The sequence below is a fragment of the Molossus molossus genome, unplaced genomic scaffold (assembly GCF_014108415.1).
Source record: "Molossus molossus isolate mMolMol1 unplaced genomic scaffold, mMolMol1.p scaffold_m16_p_16, whole genome shotgun sequence".
Taxonomy (NCBI): domain Eukaryota; kingdom Metazoa; phylum Chordata; class Mammalia; order Chiroptera; family Molossidae; genus Molossus; species Molossus molossus.
In genome coordinates, this window is record NW_023425351.1 from 38,047,228 (window position 1) to 38,062,580 (window position 15,353).

The 15,353-nt window shown below is 39.2% G+C and overlaps 2 protein-coding genes across 5 annotated transcripts in view; both read right to left on the bottom strand.

Annotated features, from left to right (window-relative positions):
• RAD54B (RAD54 homolog B) overlaps nucleotides 1-14,713 on the bottom strand; it is a 97,908-nt gene extending 83,195 nt beyond the window's left edge. The window contains exons 1-2 of one of the 4 annotated variants that reach the window (XM_036263964.1): nucleotides 14,585-14,713; nucleotides 5,609-5,756 (exon numbers count right to left, since the gene is read on the bottom strand). In XM_036263964.1, the coding sequence (XP_036119857.1) occupies nucleotides 5,609-5,740 (132 nt within the window). In that variant the 5' untranslated portion in view covers nucleotides 5,741-5,756; nucleotides 14,585-14,713. Of the gene's footprint in view, nucleotides 1-2,578; nucleotides 2,658-4,426; nucleotides 4,470-5,608; nucleotides 5,757-14,584 lie in introns of those variants that run through there. The other 3 variants (XM_036263966.1, XM_036263965.1, XM_036263969.1) reach the window with 3 other exon arrangements.
• Nucleotides 6,134-6,330, bottom strand: LOC118631537 (ATP synthase subunit ATP5MPL, mitochondrial-like). The gene has a single exon (XM_036263970.1). It carries the CDS (start codon nucleotides 6,311-6,313, stop codon nucleotides 6,134-6,136), a length of 180 nt encoding a protein of 59 aa, XP_036119863.1. The 5' UTR covers nucleotides 6,314-6,330.
• Nucleotides 14,714-15,353: the final 640 nt, after the last annotated feature.

The following is a 15,353-nucleotide window of genomic DNA, read 5'->3' on the forward strand; positions in this document are numbered from 1 at the left end:
GAGAGAGGAACAGAGAGAGAGAGAGAAACATGATGTGAAAGGGACACATCGAGTGGCTGCCACCCGCATGACCAACCAGGGCCGGGGACAAACTGCAACCGAAGTACGTGCCCTTAGCGGGAACCGAACCCGGGCCTCTCAGGACCGCAGGCTGACGCTCTAACCGCTGAGCCAAACCGGCCAGGGCCAACTTTTGCTTTTTAAAATTGGTGTTAATTATGCCAAAAAGCTGAAAGACAGGAGAATAAAAATTGTGCTTATAATTATAGTGTATATTAAAAATATTTTGATTTTTTTTTTTTTTTTTTTAGCAAGAGGGGGAAACATTAATGTGAGAAAGAAACATCAGTTAGCTGCCTCCTGCATGCTCCTACCAGGGATGGAGCCCACAAACCAGGTATGTGCCCTGACAAGAAATAAAACCGGCAACCTATACATGGGACAACATCCAACCAACTGAGCCACACCTGCCAGGGTATAGTGTATTTTTAAAAACATATCAGAAGAGCCTTTACAAGTCATACATGCTATTCTTGTAGTCAGTTGCTCTTTTTCTTGCTAAATTTCTCAATATTAAAATCAACACTTAAATATTGCTATTTTTTGTTTGTTGTTGTTTATCATGACCTGAAGATAGTTTTCCATCAATTTTTCTTTTTTAGATAAAGTGGAAGGGCGGGAGGGCGGGAGGGCGGGAGGGAGAGAGAGAAAGAGAGGGAGACAGACACTGTTATGAGAGAGAGACATTGAATGGTCGTCTCCCACATGACCCCAAACAGGCCAGGTATGGAACCTATAAGCCAGGTATGTGCCCTTGACCTGGAATCAAACCCTTCAGTCCATGGACTGATGCCCTAACTGCTAAGCCAAATTTGCCAGGGCTAAAAATCGCTAATTTTAATGATACTGTCAGTGTGTTGGATTTTGTTTTTTTAAGAGCTCTTACATTTTAGAGACAAATACCAAAATGTTTATAAATGAAAAGATATTATTGAGATTTGTATCAAAATAATGAGTCGGAAGGAATTGGGGAGGGAGCTGGAGAGGTAAAAATGAAGCAAGATTGGTCAAGAACTGACAATTGTTGAAGCTAGGTAATGGGTACATCAGGTTCTTTAAATACTATTTTCTCTCTCTCTTTCTCTCCATATATATATATATATATATATATATATATATATATATATATGTTTTCTATTGCTGCTGTAAGAAATTACACACACTTAACGGCCAGGGCTTCCTCTTTGACTTTTAAGGATGATTATATTGGGCCAACGCAGACAGTCCAGGATAACTACTCCATCCAAAGGTCCTTAACATTAATCACTTAGTCCAGGGGTGGGGAATGTCTGGCCGACAGGCCTTATCATTGGTCTGGCCCTGCCAAAGGCAACCACAGGTGGGACTCAAAAGTCAATAAATCTAGGAAATTTTTCATTGCAACATAAATTTATATTAAGTGAATCATAATAATAATAATGTACATTTGGAGGGACAAGCAAGGAATGTCCATTATAGGATAGACAGAACAAATATAAGTACAAGACAGGACAGACACATATGCTTCTTGTTGGCTGCCCCAGGCCCATCTGCCTGTATTTCAGTGACTCAGAAGACAGTCAGTGCCAGGCAGGCTGGAAATGTACACGGTGCGAAAGTGTTAACACTCTGTGGCAAAAACAGCAATCTGGTGATGATGAGACGAGATGATTCCTCATGACATTGATGACCTATCTCCTATGACTGACAACAATGCTGTCAAGTTCTTTGTCGATAAAGACCGTAACTATAGTCCAACCTTTATCCACATATCCACGATCAACAATCTTCACAAAAAACTGAATCTCAGATGAAGATTAAGGAAATCACAATACACATAAAAGACCTCAAGAGTCTATGATACAAACATTGGATATGTTCTAAATCCAAGATGCAGGATTAGAACACCAATCAAAGCAAAGTAATACTGTCACTGGTGATGTACACACTGGATAGTTATTAAAACTTAAGGGATGTAACAGCCTACAAATGGTGACTACAAGGAAAAGAAAAGTTGATACAGAGTTTCAATCTTTCCAAGAGAAATGGACAAATAATTATTTTTTGTTGAAGACAAAGGCAAACTTGTGTGCCTAATTAATGGCAATGCGTTAGCAGTAATGAAAAAGCCAATCAGGAGCATCATTACAGCTCAAAACATGCTAAACTCAATGAACTGGGAGGCCAAATGTGTCTGGATAAAATCAATGCTCTTCATCAGAGTTTGGAGTCACAACAAGCTGCTTTCACTACACCTTGTTGTGACAGATACAACATTATTCAGATGAGTTATGTTGTAAGGGAGCTAATCAAAACGAAGCCGAGGTGTCATGTAGAGGGAAAGTTTGTGAAAGAGTGCAAAGCTGTTAGCAGCAGACAAAGTAAAACTGTTCCAGAGTGTCAGTTTGTCTCAAAAAACCATCTCAAATCGGATGACTGATTTAGCACAAGATATTGAAAAAACACTGAAAGATTCTGCAGAAGATTTCCAATTTTTCTCTCTGGGTTCCGACGAGACAAAGGATATAACAAACATTACCCAACTGGCTGTTTTCATTCGTGGGATAACTGCAGTGTTTGACACACGAGAGGAACTGCTGTCACTGGAAGCCATGCATGGCACTACAAGAGGTGAGGACTTGTTTGAGATATTTGTTTTATCAATGAAAAAAACCTCAGCTAACATTTGAAAAGTTAAGTGGCCTTACTATAGATGGAGCTTCAACCATGGTTGGCCTGGAAAAAGGGTTAACTGCATTTGTCAAGAAAGAACTGAATTGCCCGGCCTTTGTGGCTCAGTAGTTGAGCGTCGACTCATGCACCAAGAGGATGCCAGTTCGATTCCCAGTCAGGGCACATGCCTAGGTTGTGGGCCCAATCCTCAGTGGGGAGCATGCAGGAAGTGGCCAATTGATGTTCTCTCTCATCAATGTTTCTATCTCTCTCTCCCTACCTCTCCTTTTCTCTCTCTAAAGTCAATAAAGAGAAAAAAAAAGAAAGAACTGAATCATCTGTCTTGAGCCAAGTGATTTAATTATGTACCACTGCATCATACAACAAGAAAGTCTCTGTGCACAGTCACTATGGTTCAACAATATGATGGCAACAGTACTGCCATACATAAATTTTTATCAAAAGCAGAGGGTTTAACAGCTGCCAGTTTAAAGAGTTACTGAATGATCTTGACTCTGAGTACGGTGATCTTGTTTATCACTGTGAAGTGCAGTGGCTGAGTTAGAGGAACATGCTCATGAGGTTTTACAAACTGCGGAATGAAGTCGTGGTTCATGGAGATGAAGGAAAAACCTGTCAGGGAACTCAATGATAGCAAGTGGCTGTGTAATTCAGTGTTCTTAGTGGACATTACCAAGTACCTCTCAGAGCTGAACATCAAGCTGTAGGGTCCCAACCAGCTTCTCAGCTCCCTGCTTTTAAATATGAAATTATTTGAAGCTAAATTAAGGCTGTGAAAAGTGCAACTCAAGCCCTGGCCGGTTTGGCTCAGCGGTTAGAGCGTTGGCCTGCGGTCTGGAGAGACCTGGGTTCGGTTCCCGCTAAGGGCGCGTACCTCGGTTGCAGTTTGTCCCCGGCCCTGGTCGGTTGTGCGGGTGGCAGCCACTCAATGTGTCCCTTTCACATCGATGTTTCTCTCTCTCTCTCTCTTTCCCTCTATCTCTCTCCCTCCCTCCCTCCCTCCCACTCTATCTGAACAAAAAATGGAAAAATGTCCTCAGGTGAGGATAAAAAAAAAAAAGAAAAGTGTAACTCAAAAAGAATAACATGGTGCATTTCCCCATTCTGGAAGGACAAAAGCTTTATACAACACTTGAGTATGCTGGTGAATGTACGAAACTAATTGAGGCATTTAATGAAAGATTCAAGGACGTGAAAAGTAAACAAATAGAACTGAACATCTTTGCTACACCATTCAATGTGGAACCAGTTGATGTGCCTGATAACCTACAACACAAAATCATTCAGCTACAAAGTGATGATGAGCTGAAAATTAGTTACAACCACCTCCCACTGCTTGAGTTCTATAAACATTTTATAAGCAATGATGAATTTCCCACTTTGAGGAGACATGCACTGAAATATGCATCTGGCCCACGCCTATGTGGCTCAGTGGTTGAGCATTGACATATGCACCAAAAGGTCACAGGTTCAATTCCCAGTCAAGACACATGCCCAGGTTGTGGGCCAAATCCCCAGTGGGAGGCATGCAGGAGGTAGCCAATTGACGTTGTCTTTCATAGATGTTTCTATCTCCCTCTCCCTCTCCCTTCCTCTTTCCCTAAAAATCAATAAAGGAAAAAATTTAAGTAAAGAAATATGCATCTGTGTTAAGAATAATTTACTGCTGTGAGCAGTTCTTTTCAAAACTTACCATCACAAAGAGTCAACTACACTCCAGACTGACCAATGCAAACCTGGAAAAGCAGTTGCAAGTAGCAATATCATCAATACCAGCTAATACCACACACCTCACCAAAGAGAAGCAGTTCCAGCAATCACATTAGAGGTGAGTTAATTAAATGTTTGACCAAACACAGCAGGTTAATTTTTAAGTTGATAATTTTGTATGACCTATAAATGTTATAAATATCCAAATGGCCCTTGGCAGAAAAAAGGTTCTTCACCTAACTTAGACAAAGAGATCCTTGTGCCATGTGAGGTAACTATGCACAGGTTCCAAGGATTAGGACATCGACATTTTTAGAAAGCCATTTTTCTGCCTACCATAATATGTTTGAATTTTTTTTTAATAATAACTCGCAATAAAAAAGAAAAAAATATTAGTAGACTTTAATCTCTAAAACATAAATGGATCAGAGAATTGTAGAGTAGCTGAAGTGTGGATTGCCCATTTTATATATTTTCTATATACCTAAGACCAAAACAATCCTTTCTCTTAGTAGTAAAGAGCATATATTAAGACTGCTTCAAGCATTTACTTTTTTTTTTAATATGTCTGTACTGATTTCAGAGAGAAGGGAGAGGGAGAGAGAGATAGAAACATCAATGTGAGAGAGAAACATCAATTGGCTACCTCCTGCACTTTCCCTATCAGGGATCGAGCCTGAACCCCAGACATGTGCCCTGAATAGGAATTGAACCTGCAAACTCCTGGTGCATGGGACGATGCTTAACCAACTGAACCACTCTGGCCAGGCAAGCATTTACTTTTTATAAATAAAATGAAATGTCCACAACAGTGATATAAATCATTATTTACATGTTTCTCTTTAAACTGCCTTATCTAAAGTTTTCATTCATTTATATGGTATCTAAAAGAAAAACACTAATCAGAATAATTTTTTTTACAAGACTCTCCACCCCTTCCCTCACAAAGGCATTTTTTACTGTTACCAAAATTTTGTGTATGGACCCAAATGCATGTCATTCCTATTTTTAAAATGTTTGTAATTATTTCTAAGATTTTGGGAAGACTTTGTTAGAAATGCTGAAAATTCCCATAGGCAGTAAGTATTGTTAACTCTTTAGATGGTATTTTTTAAATAAATACATGCTTCTCTATATTATGCTTCCTTTATTTATTTATTTTTACCTCAAATAATTGTGTATCTGGATTCAGCTTTGTAATCTCTTCATTTGGACTTAGATTACTTGTTGGTGGTATAAATTTTGGTCTTTTGAAGAGTTTCCCCAGCAACTGACTTGGTGCTGCAGATCGTCTCATATTCAGCAGTACTATTCTGAAAAACACCAAAAACAAAAATCATCCATAAATCTGATTAGAACCACCTTCAAATATAAAAATAGCTCATTACTACAACCATATTATCTTTTAAAATATGAGAGAATAAGCCTGTAGGTAGCTTTAAAAAACAAATTCAATAGCTCATAAGATTTTATTTTCTATCACAAAGGGCTTTGGAAAAGAATTTAAGATTTAAATTAAATGGTGTAAACTTGAGCATATATATATATATATATTTTTTGTCTTACAGATACATTTATTCATGCCAGCAAGGAAACGGTACTTCTACAATATACAGTGTGTCCCACGTTCCCATATAACAGAGCTGAGATTTACAGCCGGGCCACTGCAGTGCACTGCAGGTTCGGCTGATCAGTGATGACCGTGGGCAGGTGCAGGATGCGGAGCTTTTGCTGTAGCTCTTTTATAAGCACTCCTGATTTTGGAAATAATGACGCTCATCAGCCCCATTCCTACCCAGATCTTCTGGCAAACCTGGGTGTAGTAGGGCTTCATGGGGACCCAAACATTTTTAACAAGGCTCTGAAACATCTCGCCACAGGACCAACGGCTCATATTATATCAATTTTGACAATACCATAAATTAGATATGATGATATAGTCTTTAAATGGAATTTAAATAGTAGTTTCAAAATCAAAAGAAACATAATTCTTCACATACAAATTAAGCAGGTTGCTGTTTTTCTATTCCACTAATCCATAAACTGCATGATAGCAATCATGCTTGTTTCCTCCTGCATTCTATAAGCAGCATTAACCACTATGCTAGATACATTACAATAACTAACAAATATTTTTGAATGAATGAATGAAGTCCTGGCAATTCAAAAGACAAATTTACAATTCAATTTATTTTTATTATCCTATTTCCTTTCAACACAGTGGAATTTTTTAAATATATAAATCAAGAGACTAACACTAGGTTTCCTAACTTTTTTTTACCTTTTTTTTTATTGATTGATTTTATTGTTTTATTGATTTTTTTCTTTTTCTTTTTTGGTATGTGCCCCTAGTGGGAACCAAACCCGGGACTCTCTGGTCTGCAGGCCGATGCTCCAACCACTGAGCCAAACAGGCTAGGGCTCTTTATTGATTTTAGAGGGAGATATAGAAACATTGATGAGAGAGAATATCAATTAGCCACCTCCTGCATGCCCCTCACTGGGTACTGGGCCCACAACCTGGGCATGTGCCATGACCGGGAATCGAACTGGGACCTCTCAGTCCATGGGATGATTCTCAATCCACTGAGCCATACTGGCCAGGCTCCACCCAAACTCTTAAAGGCCCTTCCTATGTGTGCACTATCCTAGCACTTTTCATACTGTAATAAAATTTTCTATTATTTGGCCTAAGCTATAAAGCCTGGATCGGACATGAAGTCTTATATTCCATTCATCACTATATTGCCAGTATCAAACACAAAAAAGGCTTTCAGTATTTTATATGAATGATACTACAGCCATTAATAAGGGGGCGGGATCACGTTTTAAAAGAATGTTTAATGACATGAGAAATGTTTTTGATATAGCAAATAAAAAATTCTTACAAAAAAGGATTATACCAAGTTGTAGGATACAAGGTTAATATACAAAAGTCAATCACTTTCCCCTTTACCATCTACAAACAAGTGGAATTCAATATTAAAGGCACAATACCATACCAACTCACACCTTTTAGAATGGCAATAATCAACAAGACAAGTAATAACAAGTGTTGTAGAGGTTGTGAAGAAAAATGAACCCTCATTTATTGCTGGTAGGAGTATAAACTGGCACAGTAACTATGGAAAACAGTATGGAGGCTCATATAAAAATTAAGACTAGAATCACCATATGACCTAGCAACACTTCTTCTGAATATCTCCCTGAAAAATTTGAAAACATTTATTCATAAAGATATTTGCACCCCTATATTCACTGTAGCATTATGCAGGGTGGCCAAGACATAGAAACAACCAAAGTGTCCTTTGATAGATGATTGGATAAGAAAGATATAGTACATATATACAATCGAATACTATGCAGCCATAATAAAGATAAAATACTGCCATTTCTAAGAGCATAGATGGATTTTGAGAATATCATGCTAGGCAAAATAAGTCAAACAGAAAAAGTTAAGAACCATATGATTTCACTCATATGTCGGATATAAAACTGAAACTCATAGACATAGACAACAGTATGGTGGTTACCAGAGGGAAGGGGGATGAGGGAATAGTACAGGGGAAAAGGGGTCAAATATACAGTGACAGAAGAAAATATGACTTTGGGTGGTGGGCATACAATGCAATATACAGATGAGGTATCATAGAATTATATACTTAAAACCTATATAATTATATTAAGCAATGTCACCCTAATAAATTTAATTTAAAAATATACAATACCATTTACATTGCAACCCCAAAAAATAAAATACTTAAGTATAAATCTAACAAAATATGTATAAGACCTATATGAGGAAAACTATAAAACTACTGTATACTGAATGAAATCAAAGAATTAAATAAATGGAGAGATATATTCTATGTTCATGGACAGGAAGACTCAATATTGTCAAGATGTCAGTTCTTCTCAATTTAATCTACAGACTCAATGCAATCACAATGAAATCCCAGCAAATTATTTTGTGGATATCAACAAACTGATTCTAAAGTTTATCTGAGGAGGCAAATCACCTAGAGTAGCCAACACAATATGGAAAGAGAAGAACAAAGAGGACTGATTTCAAGACTTACTATAAAGCTACAGCAGTTATTTTCAACCCTTTTTATCTCATGGCACATATAAATTGATTACTAAAATTCTGCAGCACACCAAAAAATATATTTTTTGCCAATCTGTCAAAAAAAAAGGCATAATTTTTATTCATTCATACTGGACAGTTATGTTGTGTAGGCTGTTGTCATTTTTTTTATTTGATAATCTAAGGGAAAAGATGTCAGTGCCCCTGACTAAATAGACTAGGTATTGCATGATTTAAAAATTCTTGCAGCACATGGGTTGAAAATCACTGAGCTACTGTAATCAAGACAGTGTGGTTCCCTGGCAGGTGTGGCTCAGTTTGTTGGGCATTGTCCCATTCACCAAAAGGTTGCTGGTTCACGTCCCAGTCAAGTCACGTGCCTGGGTTGTGAGTTCAATCCTTGGTAGAGGGCATGCAGGAGGCTGCCTATCGATGTTTTACTCTCACATCAATGGTTCTCTCTCTCTCTCCCTCTCCTTTACTCTCTCTCTAAAAATCAATTAAAAATCTTAGAAAGAAAAAAAAAAGTGTGGTATTGGTGAAATAATAGACCAGTAGAACAGAATAAAGAGCCCAGAAGTAGACCCACGTGAAGACAGTCAGCTGATCTTTGACAAAGGAGCAAAGGCTGTACAATAAAGCAGATAGTCTTTTCAACAAATGGTTCTGAAACAACTGGACATTCACATGCAAAAGAAAAAAAAAGGAGAATCTAGACAGACTTTACACTCTTCAAAAAAACTAACAATAGATCCTAAATTTAACTGCAAAATACAAAACTCCTAGAAGATAACATAGGAGAAAAACTAGATGACCTTGAACATAGTGATGACTTTTTAGCTACAACATCAAAGGCACAATCCATAAAAGAAATCATTGACAAGCTACATTTAATTAAAATTAAAAACATGTGCTCTGCAGAAAGGCAATGTCAAGAGAATGAGGAGACATGCCACAGACAGGGAGAAAACATCTGCAAAAGATGTATCTGATAAAAGACTGCTATCCAAAATATACAAAGAACTCTTAAAACTCAACAATACAAAAACAACCCAACTAAAAAGTAGGCCAAAGCCCTGGCCAGTTTGGCTCAATGGTTAGAGCATCAACCCGCGGACCAGAGAGTCCTGGGTTCGCTTTCCGCTAAAGGCACGTGCCTCAGTTGCAGTTTGTCCCCAGCCCCAGGTAGGGTCGTGTGGGTGGTGACCACTTGATGTGTCTCTCTCACATCGATGTTTCTCTCTCTCTCTTCCCCCCCTCCCTCCTACTCTCTCTGAGGATAAATGCAAAAATGCCCTCAGGTGAGGATAAAAAAATAATAATAAAATAAAATAAAAAGTAGGCCAAAGACCTTAACAGACATCTTACCAAGAAGATATACAGATGGCAAATACACATATGAAAAGATGCTCCCCATCATATATCATCAAATAAAAGAAAATACAAATTAAAGCTATGAAACAGTACTACACACCTATTAGAATAGCCAAAACCTTAAACACTGACTACACCAAATGCTGGTGAGGATGTAGAGCAATAGGAACTCTCAATCATTGCTAATGGGAAGGTAAAATAAATAGTACAGCCACTTTGGAAGGCAGTTTGGCACTTTCTTACAAAATTAAATATACTTACCATACTATCACTCCTTTCAACAAGGAGTTGAAAACATGTCCACACAAAACCTGCACATGCCCTGGCCAGTTTGGCTCAGCAGTTAAAGCGCTGGCCTGTGGACCAGAGAGTCCCAGGTTTGGTTCCCGATAAGGGCACATACCTTGGTCGCAGCTTGTCCCCGGCCCTGGTTGGGTCATGTGGGTGGCAACCACTAGATGTGTCTCTCTCACATCAATGACTCTCTCTCTCTCTCTCTTTCTCCCTCTCTCCCTCCTGCTCTATCTGAAGATAAATGCAAAAATGTCCTCAGGTAAGGATTTAAAAAACAAAACAAAAACCTGCACATGATATTTATGGCAGTTTTATTCATAATTTCCAAAACCTAGAAGCAAGCAAGATGTCCTTTAGTAAATAAATGGATAAGTAAACTGTGGAACATCCAGACAACGAAATATTATTAGCACTAAAAAAATGAGCTTCCAAACCACTGAAAGAGGAAGCTTAATGCCTATTACTAAGTGAAAGAAGCCAGTCTGAAAGGGTACATACTATATAATTCCAACTATATGACATCCTAGAAAAGGAAAATTATGGAGACAGTAAAAAGATCAGTGTTGTCAGGGGTTAAAGGCAGGATGAATAGGCAGAGCACATAGGATTTTTAGGGCAGTGAAAATACTCTGTAAGATACTATAATGATGGATACATGTCATTATACATTTGTCCAAATCCATAGAATGTACAACTCTAGCTGTAAAACACAAAACTATAAAACTCCGAGAAGATAACACAGGAGAAAACCTATGTAAACCATGAACTTGGGTGACTGTAGGTTCATCAACTGTAACAAATGCAATGCTCTGGTAAGAGACGCTGATAATGAGGAAGGATATGCTTGTGAGAGGGCAGGGTGTTTATGGGAAATCTCTACCTTCCCCTCAATTTTGCTATGAACTAAAACTGCTCTCTAAAAAATAAAGTTTCAATTTAAAAATGGATACAAAACATTTTAGCATCACTTCAACTTTATAAAATAAAAAAAGACCAAATAGTATATGTATATGTTTGGTTTTTTTTAACCCTCACCCGAGGACATTTTTCCATTTTTTGTTCAGATAGAGTGGGAGGAAGAGAGATAGAGAGAAACATCGATGTGAAAGGGACACATCAAGTGGTTGCCACCCACACGACCCAACCGGAGCCAGGGATAAACTGCAACCAAGGTACGTGCCCTTAGCGGGAACCAAACCCAGGTCTCTCCAGACCGCAAGCCGATGCTCTAAACACTGAGCTAAACCGGCCAGGGCTGTATATGTATTTTTTAAAAGAGTAGAAAGCAAAGAGGTATGCAGAAAGTTTGAGGGTGATAGAAGTAATCTGTATCAGATTGTAGTGTAACTACAAATTTGTCAAAACTCAAACTAGTATACACACTGAACTATACACTGTAAATTATACTTCTATAAAAAAATTTTCTTTATTAATTTTAGAGAGAGGAAGGGAGAGGGGGAGAGACACAGAAACATCGATGAGAGTGAACAATTGGCTACCTCCTGCATGCTCCCTACTGGGCATGTGCCCTGACTGGGAATCGAACCGGCGACCTCCTTGTGCATGGGTAGACGCTCAACCACTGAGCCACACCAGCTGGACTCTATAAAGACTTTTAAAAGACTAGAAAAACAAATGCCAAAGCATTAACATTGATTATTTCTGGATGTTAAAATTATCGTAATTTTTTTAAATTTTTTTCCTGAGTTCTTTGTTGTATATTTCAACTTTTCTACAGTGAAAATGTTACCTCTATAATAGGGAAATTGTCATTACTAGATTTTTTAATTACTATATGTTATGAAACGTAAGATGCCATCAATTGTAAGATACACCAGTATTCTATGTAGCAAGAAAGAAATAAGTGCAGCAAATTAAGCTGTGCCATACCATCACTGGTGGTTTAGAAATTTCCCAATATCAGCAATGTTAAAATGATAAAACACATGAGTATTTGATAAATAATAAGCCTTTATAAGTTTGAGGGATTAGCAGTGGAAGGCATTCTCTGCTGTTTCTTATTTAAGGGCAAAACAGAGCACATTAATGGTTTTAATTAAACGTAAAAATGGTTTGGAACCATGTTTACTTTAGAAGAGGTATTTACCAATACCAGTGATCAATACAGATTTTGTCCAAATAAGTCATGCCAAAATAATCTCATTTCCTTTTTATAATAGGTCAACAAAATACTATGTCTCTAGATACATAACTGACACAAGCTAACTACAACAAGGTAAATTAAAAACACAAATATTAGGCCCTGAACTTACACTCAAATGAAATAGTTACTTAACAGTGAAATGAAATAGAACAATGGGAAGTTTAGATGAAAAACTCATGGCTTTTAGATAATACTAGTTCAACTGAAATAAAAAGATAAAGATGAGCCTCCTTAAAGTAATAAAGTCTAGATGTAATTAATAAAAATGACGTCTACATCATGAAATGTACATTTTATTTTCTGCCTTTAGTCAGATCCCACTGTAAAACTGAGAATTCTGACCAAAACCATTTTAAAAGTAACACTAGAAAAATACAGCTGCTAGAAACTTTGGGCAAACTATTTAAACCCTCTAGATAACAATTTCCTCATTTGTAAAATAAAGAGAATGAACTAAATGGTAAAGTTTCTTTCATCACCAATCACCACCTTAAACTCTGAAACCCTTCCAGTCCTAATACATGCCTATAAACTTTTTTTTTTATCCTCACCAGAGGACATTTTTGCATTTATCTTCAGGTAGAGCAGGAGAGGGAGGAAGAGAGAGAGAGACAAAGATTGATGTAAGAAAGTCACCCACAGGACCCCAAACTGGGCGGGGACAAACTGCAACCGAGGTATGCGCCCTTAGCAGAAACGAAGCCCAGAGTCTCTGGTCCGTGGGCTGACGCTCTAACTGCTGAGCCACACCTGCTCAAATAATGAATTTGAGAATGTAGGCCAGTGAGAAGCAGCACAGAGTGGCAGTGATTCAGAAAACAGACTCTGGAGCCAGCCTAAATCGGCTTGAATTCCAGCTTTGCCATTTACAACCATCAGCCATCGAATGTGTTAATACATTTAAAAGTAAACTGCAGACGCCAGTATATTTCCCCCTAAATACTTCAGCTTCCTTATTACCTCTTAAATTAGAGTCCTTTTCCCAGGCCCTAGAAATAATGCCTATTTGGCAGTCCTACTGTGCTGCTACAACTTCTGAGATGATTCTAACACCCTATCTGCTTCTGTCCTCCCAAGTAAAATGTCAAGTCCAAGCCGACAGCTGCAACACATCAGAAAGCCTACATTTTTTTGGCAATGTAGTGAATAATTAAGAACATGACTTTGAATGTAACAATGCAGTGTAATAATTAAGAACACAGCTTTAGCCCTGGCCAGTTTGGCTCAGCGGTTAAAGCGTCGGCCTGCGGTTCAGAGAGACCCGGGTTCGGTTCCCGCTAAGGGCACGTACTTCGGTTGCAGTTTGTCCCCGGCCCTGGTTGGTTGTGCGGGTGGCAGCCACTCGATGTGTCCCTTCACGTCGATGTTTCTCTCTCTCTCTCTCCCTTCCTCTCTCTCCCTCCCACTCTATCTGTACAAAAAAAAATGGAAAAATATCCTCGGGTGAGGATAAAAAAAAAAAAAAAAAAAGAACACAGCTTTAAAGGTAAATACCTGAATATAAATCTAAACTGACACTTTCTAGCGTGTGATCTTAGTTTACTTAGCTTCTCTGTCTCCATTTCTTCATCTATAAAAAGGGGTACAACAATCATCATTACTCATAGTGCTGGATTAAATGAAATACTTCAAGCACTTGGAACAAAGCTTACACATAGTAAGCACTCAATGTTATCTGTAATATTACTATGTATAATTATCATTGGATGTTTAATACATAAAGTCCTATCATGAAGGTCCCGTGAGGTGTGACAGTGAAGAATGTAGTTCGACAAAGGGGATCATGACCAACATCTACGGGTTTGGGTTTCGATGCGCGCGGGCGGGGGGGGGGGGGTGCAATCATTAAACCTCTGGGAGCAAATATGTAAATAAACCAACCAAGAACCGGCAACAGACCTCTGCTGCTGTTTCTGCATTTCGTGGCTTCAGCTGCTCCTTTGATTTTATGGCCCGACTAAGCCCGCCTACAGAACTTCCGTTAAGTACTAGCTCCACGCAGCAGAGGACACACACATAAACTAACCCTGGGGGAAAGAAACCCAAGCCGGCAGGAGTGGAGCAAGTGGAGGCATCACTGCTCCAGTCCCCGCCCGCCGAGGCCGCTCCACCGCCCGCCCTCCGCCTCCGGCCACCCCGGGACCAGCAGCGAGGGCGTCCTCCGCACTTCAGAACGCACTCGCGGGCGCGCAGGGGGCGGCCACGGCCGCTTCGCCGCCTACCTTCCCTCCTGCCTCGGAGGCCTGCTCTAGCTCCTGTCCCCGCTTACTGCCGCACGAGCCTACAGGCTCTCGCCTGGCGGTTCTCCTCCCGGACACAACGGCTAGGACCTGAAAGAGACCGAGTATTCTGAAGGAGGAACCGGGAGAGGAAGCACTTCCCTCACCACCAGAGGAGCTCAAGAGTCCCGCCTCCGCGCAGCCAATCGCGCGAGAGCCTGCCGCGCGTGCGCACTACCAGCCCGACTCTGATTGGACATCCTTACCAAACGTGTTCCTTTGCATTTCTGTGTAAGCACTGCCAAGTTTCATCAGGTTTATGGTTCCGTTCAAAAGAATATTTATGTGGTGCTTACAGAGGATGTAGATGCTGAGGCTACAGATATCATTTTAGAGCAGATAGATGAACACACATAATTCTTAAATCTGAGAACATCTACATGGATATGTTCATGCAGTTTGATGATACGCATAGCATTATTTGCTTTGAGAAAAAGTATGCAGTCCAGCTGATGTGGCTCAGTGGTTGAATCTGGACCCACGCACCAAAAGGTCCCCAGTACCATCTGGTCAGGACACATGCCCAGGTTTTGGGCCCAATCCCCAGTAGGGGGCATGCAGGAGGCAGCCAATCTATGTTCTCTGATTAATATTTCTCTCTCTCTCTTTCTCTAAAATCAAAAAAGAAAGAAAAACAATTTTTACATGATTTTACCATAAAGCTCTTAAATTATGTTGGTGTTTTAGTAATAAAATGACTTCATCAACTTTG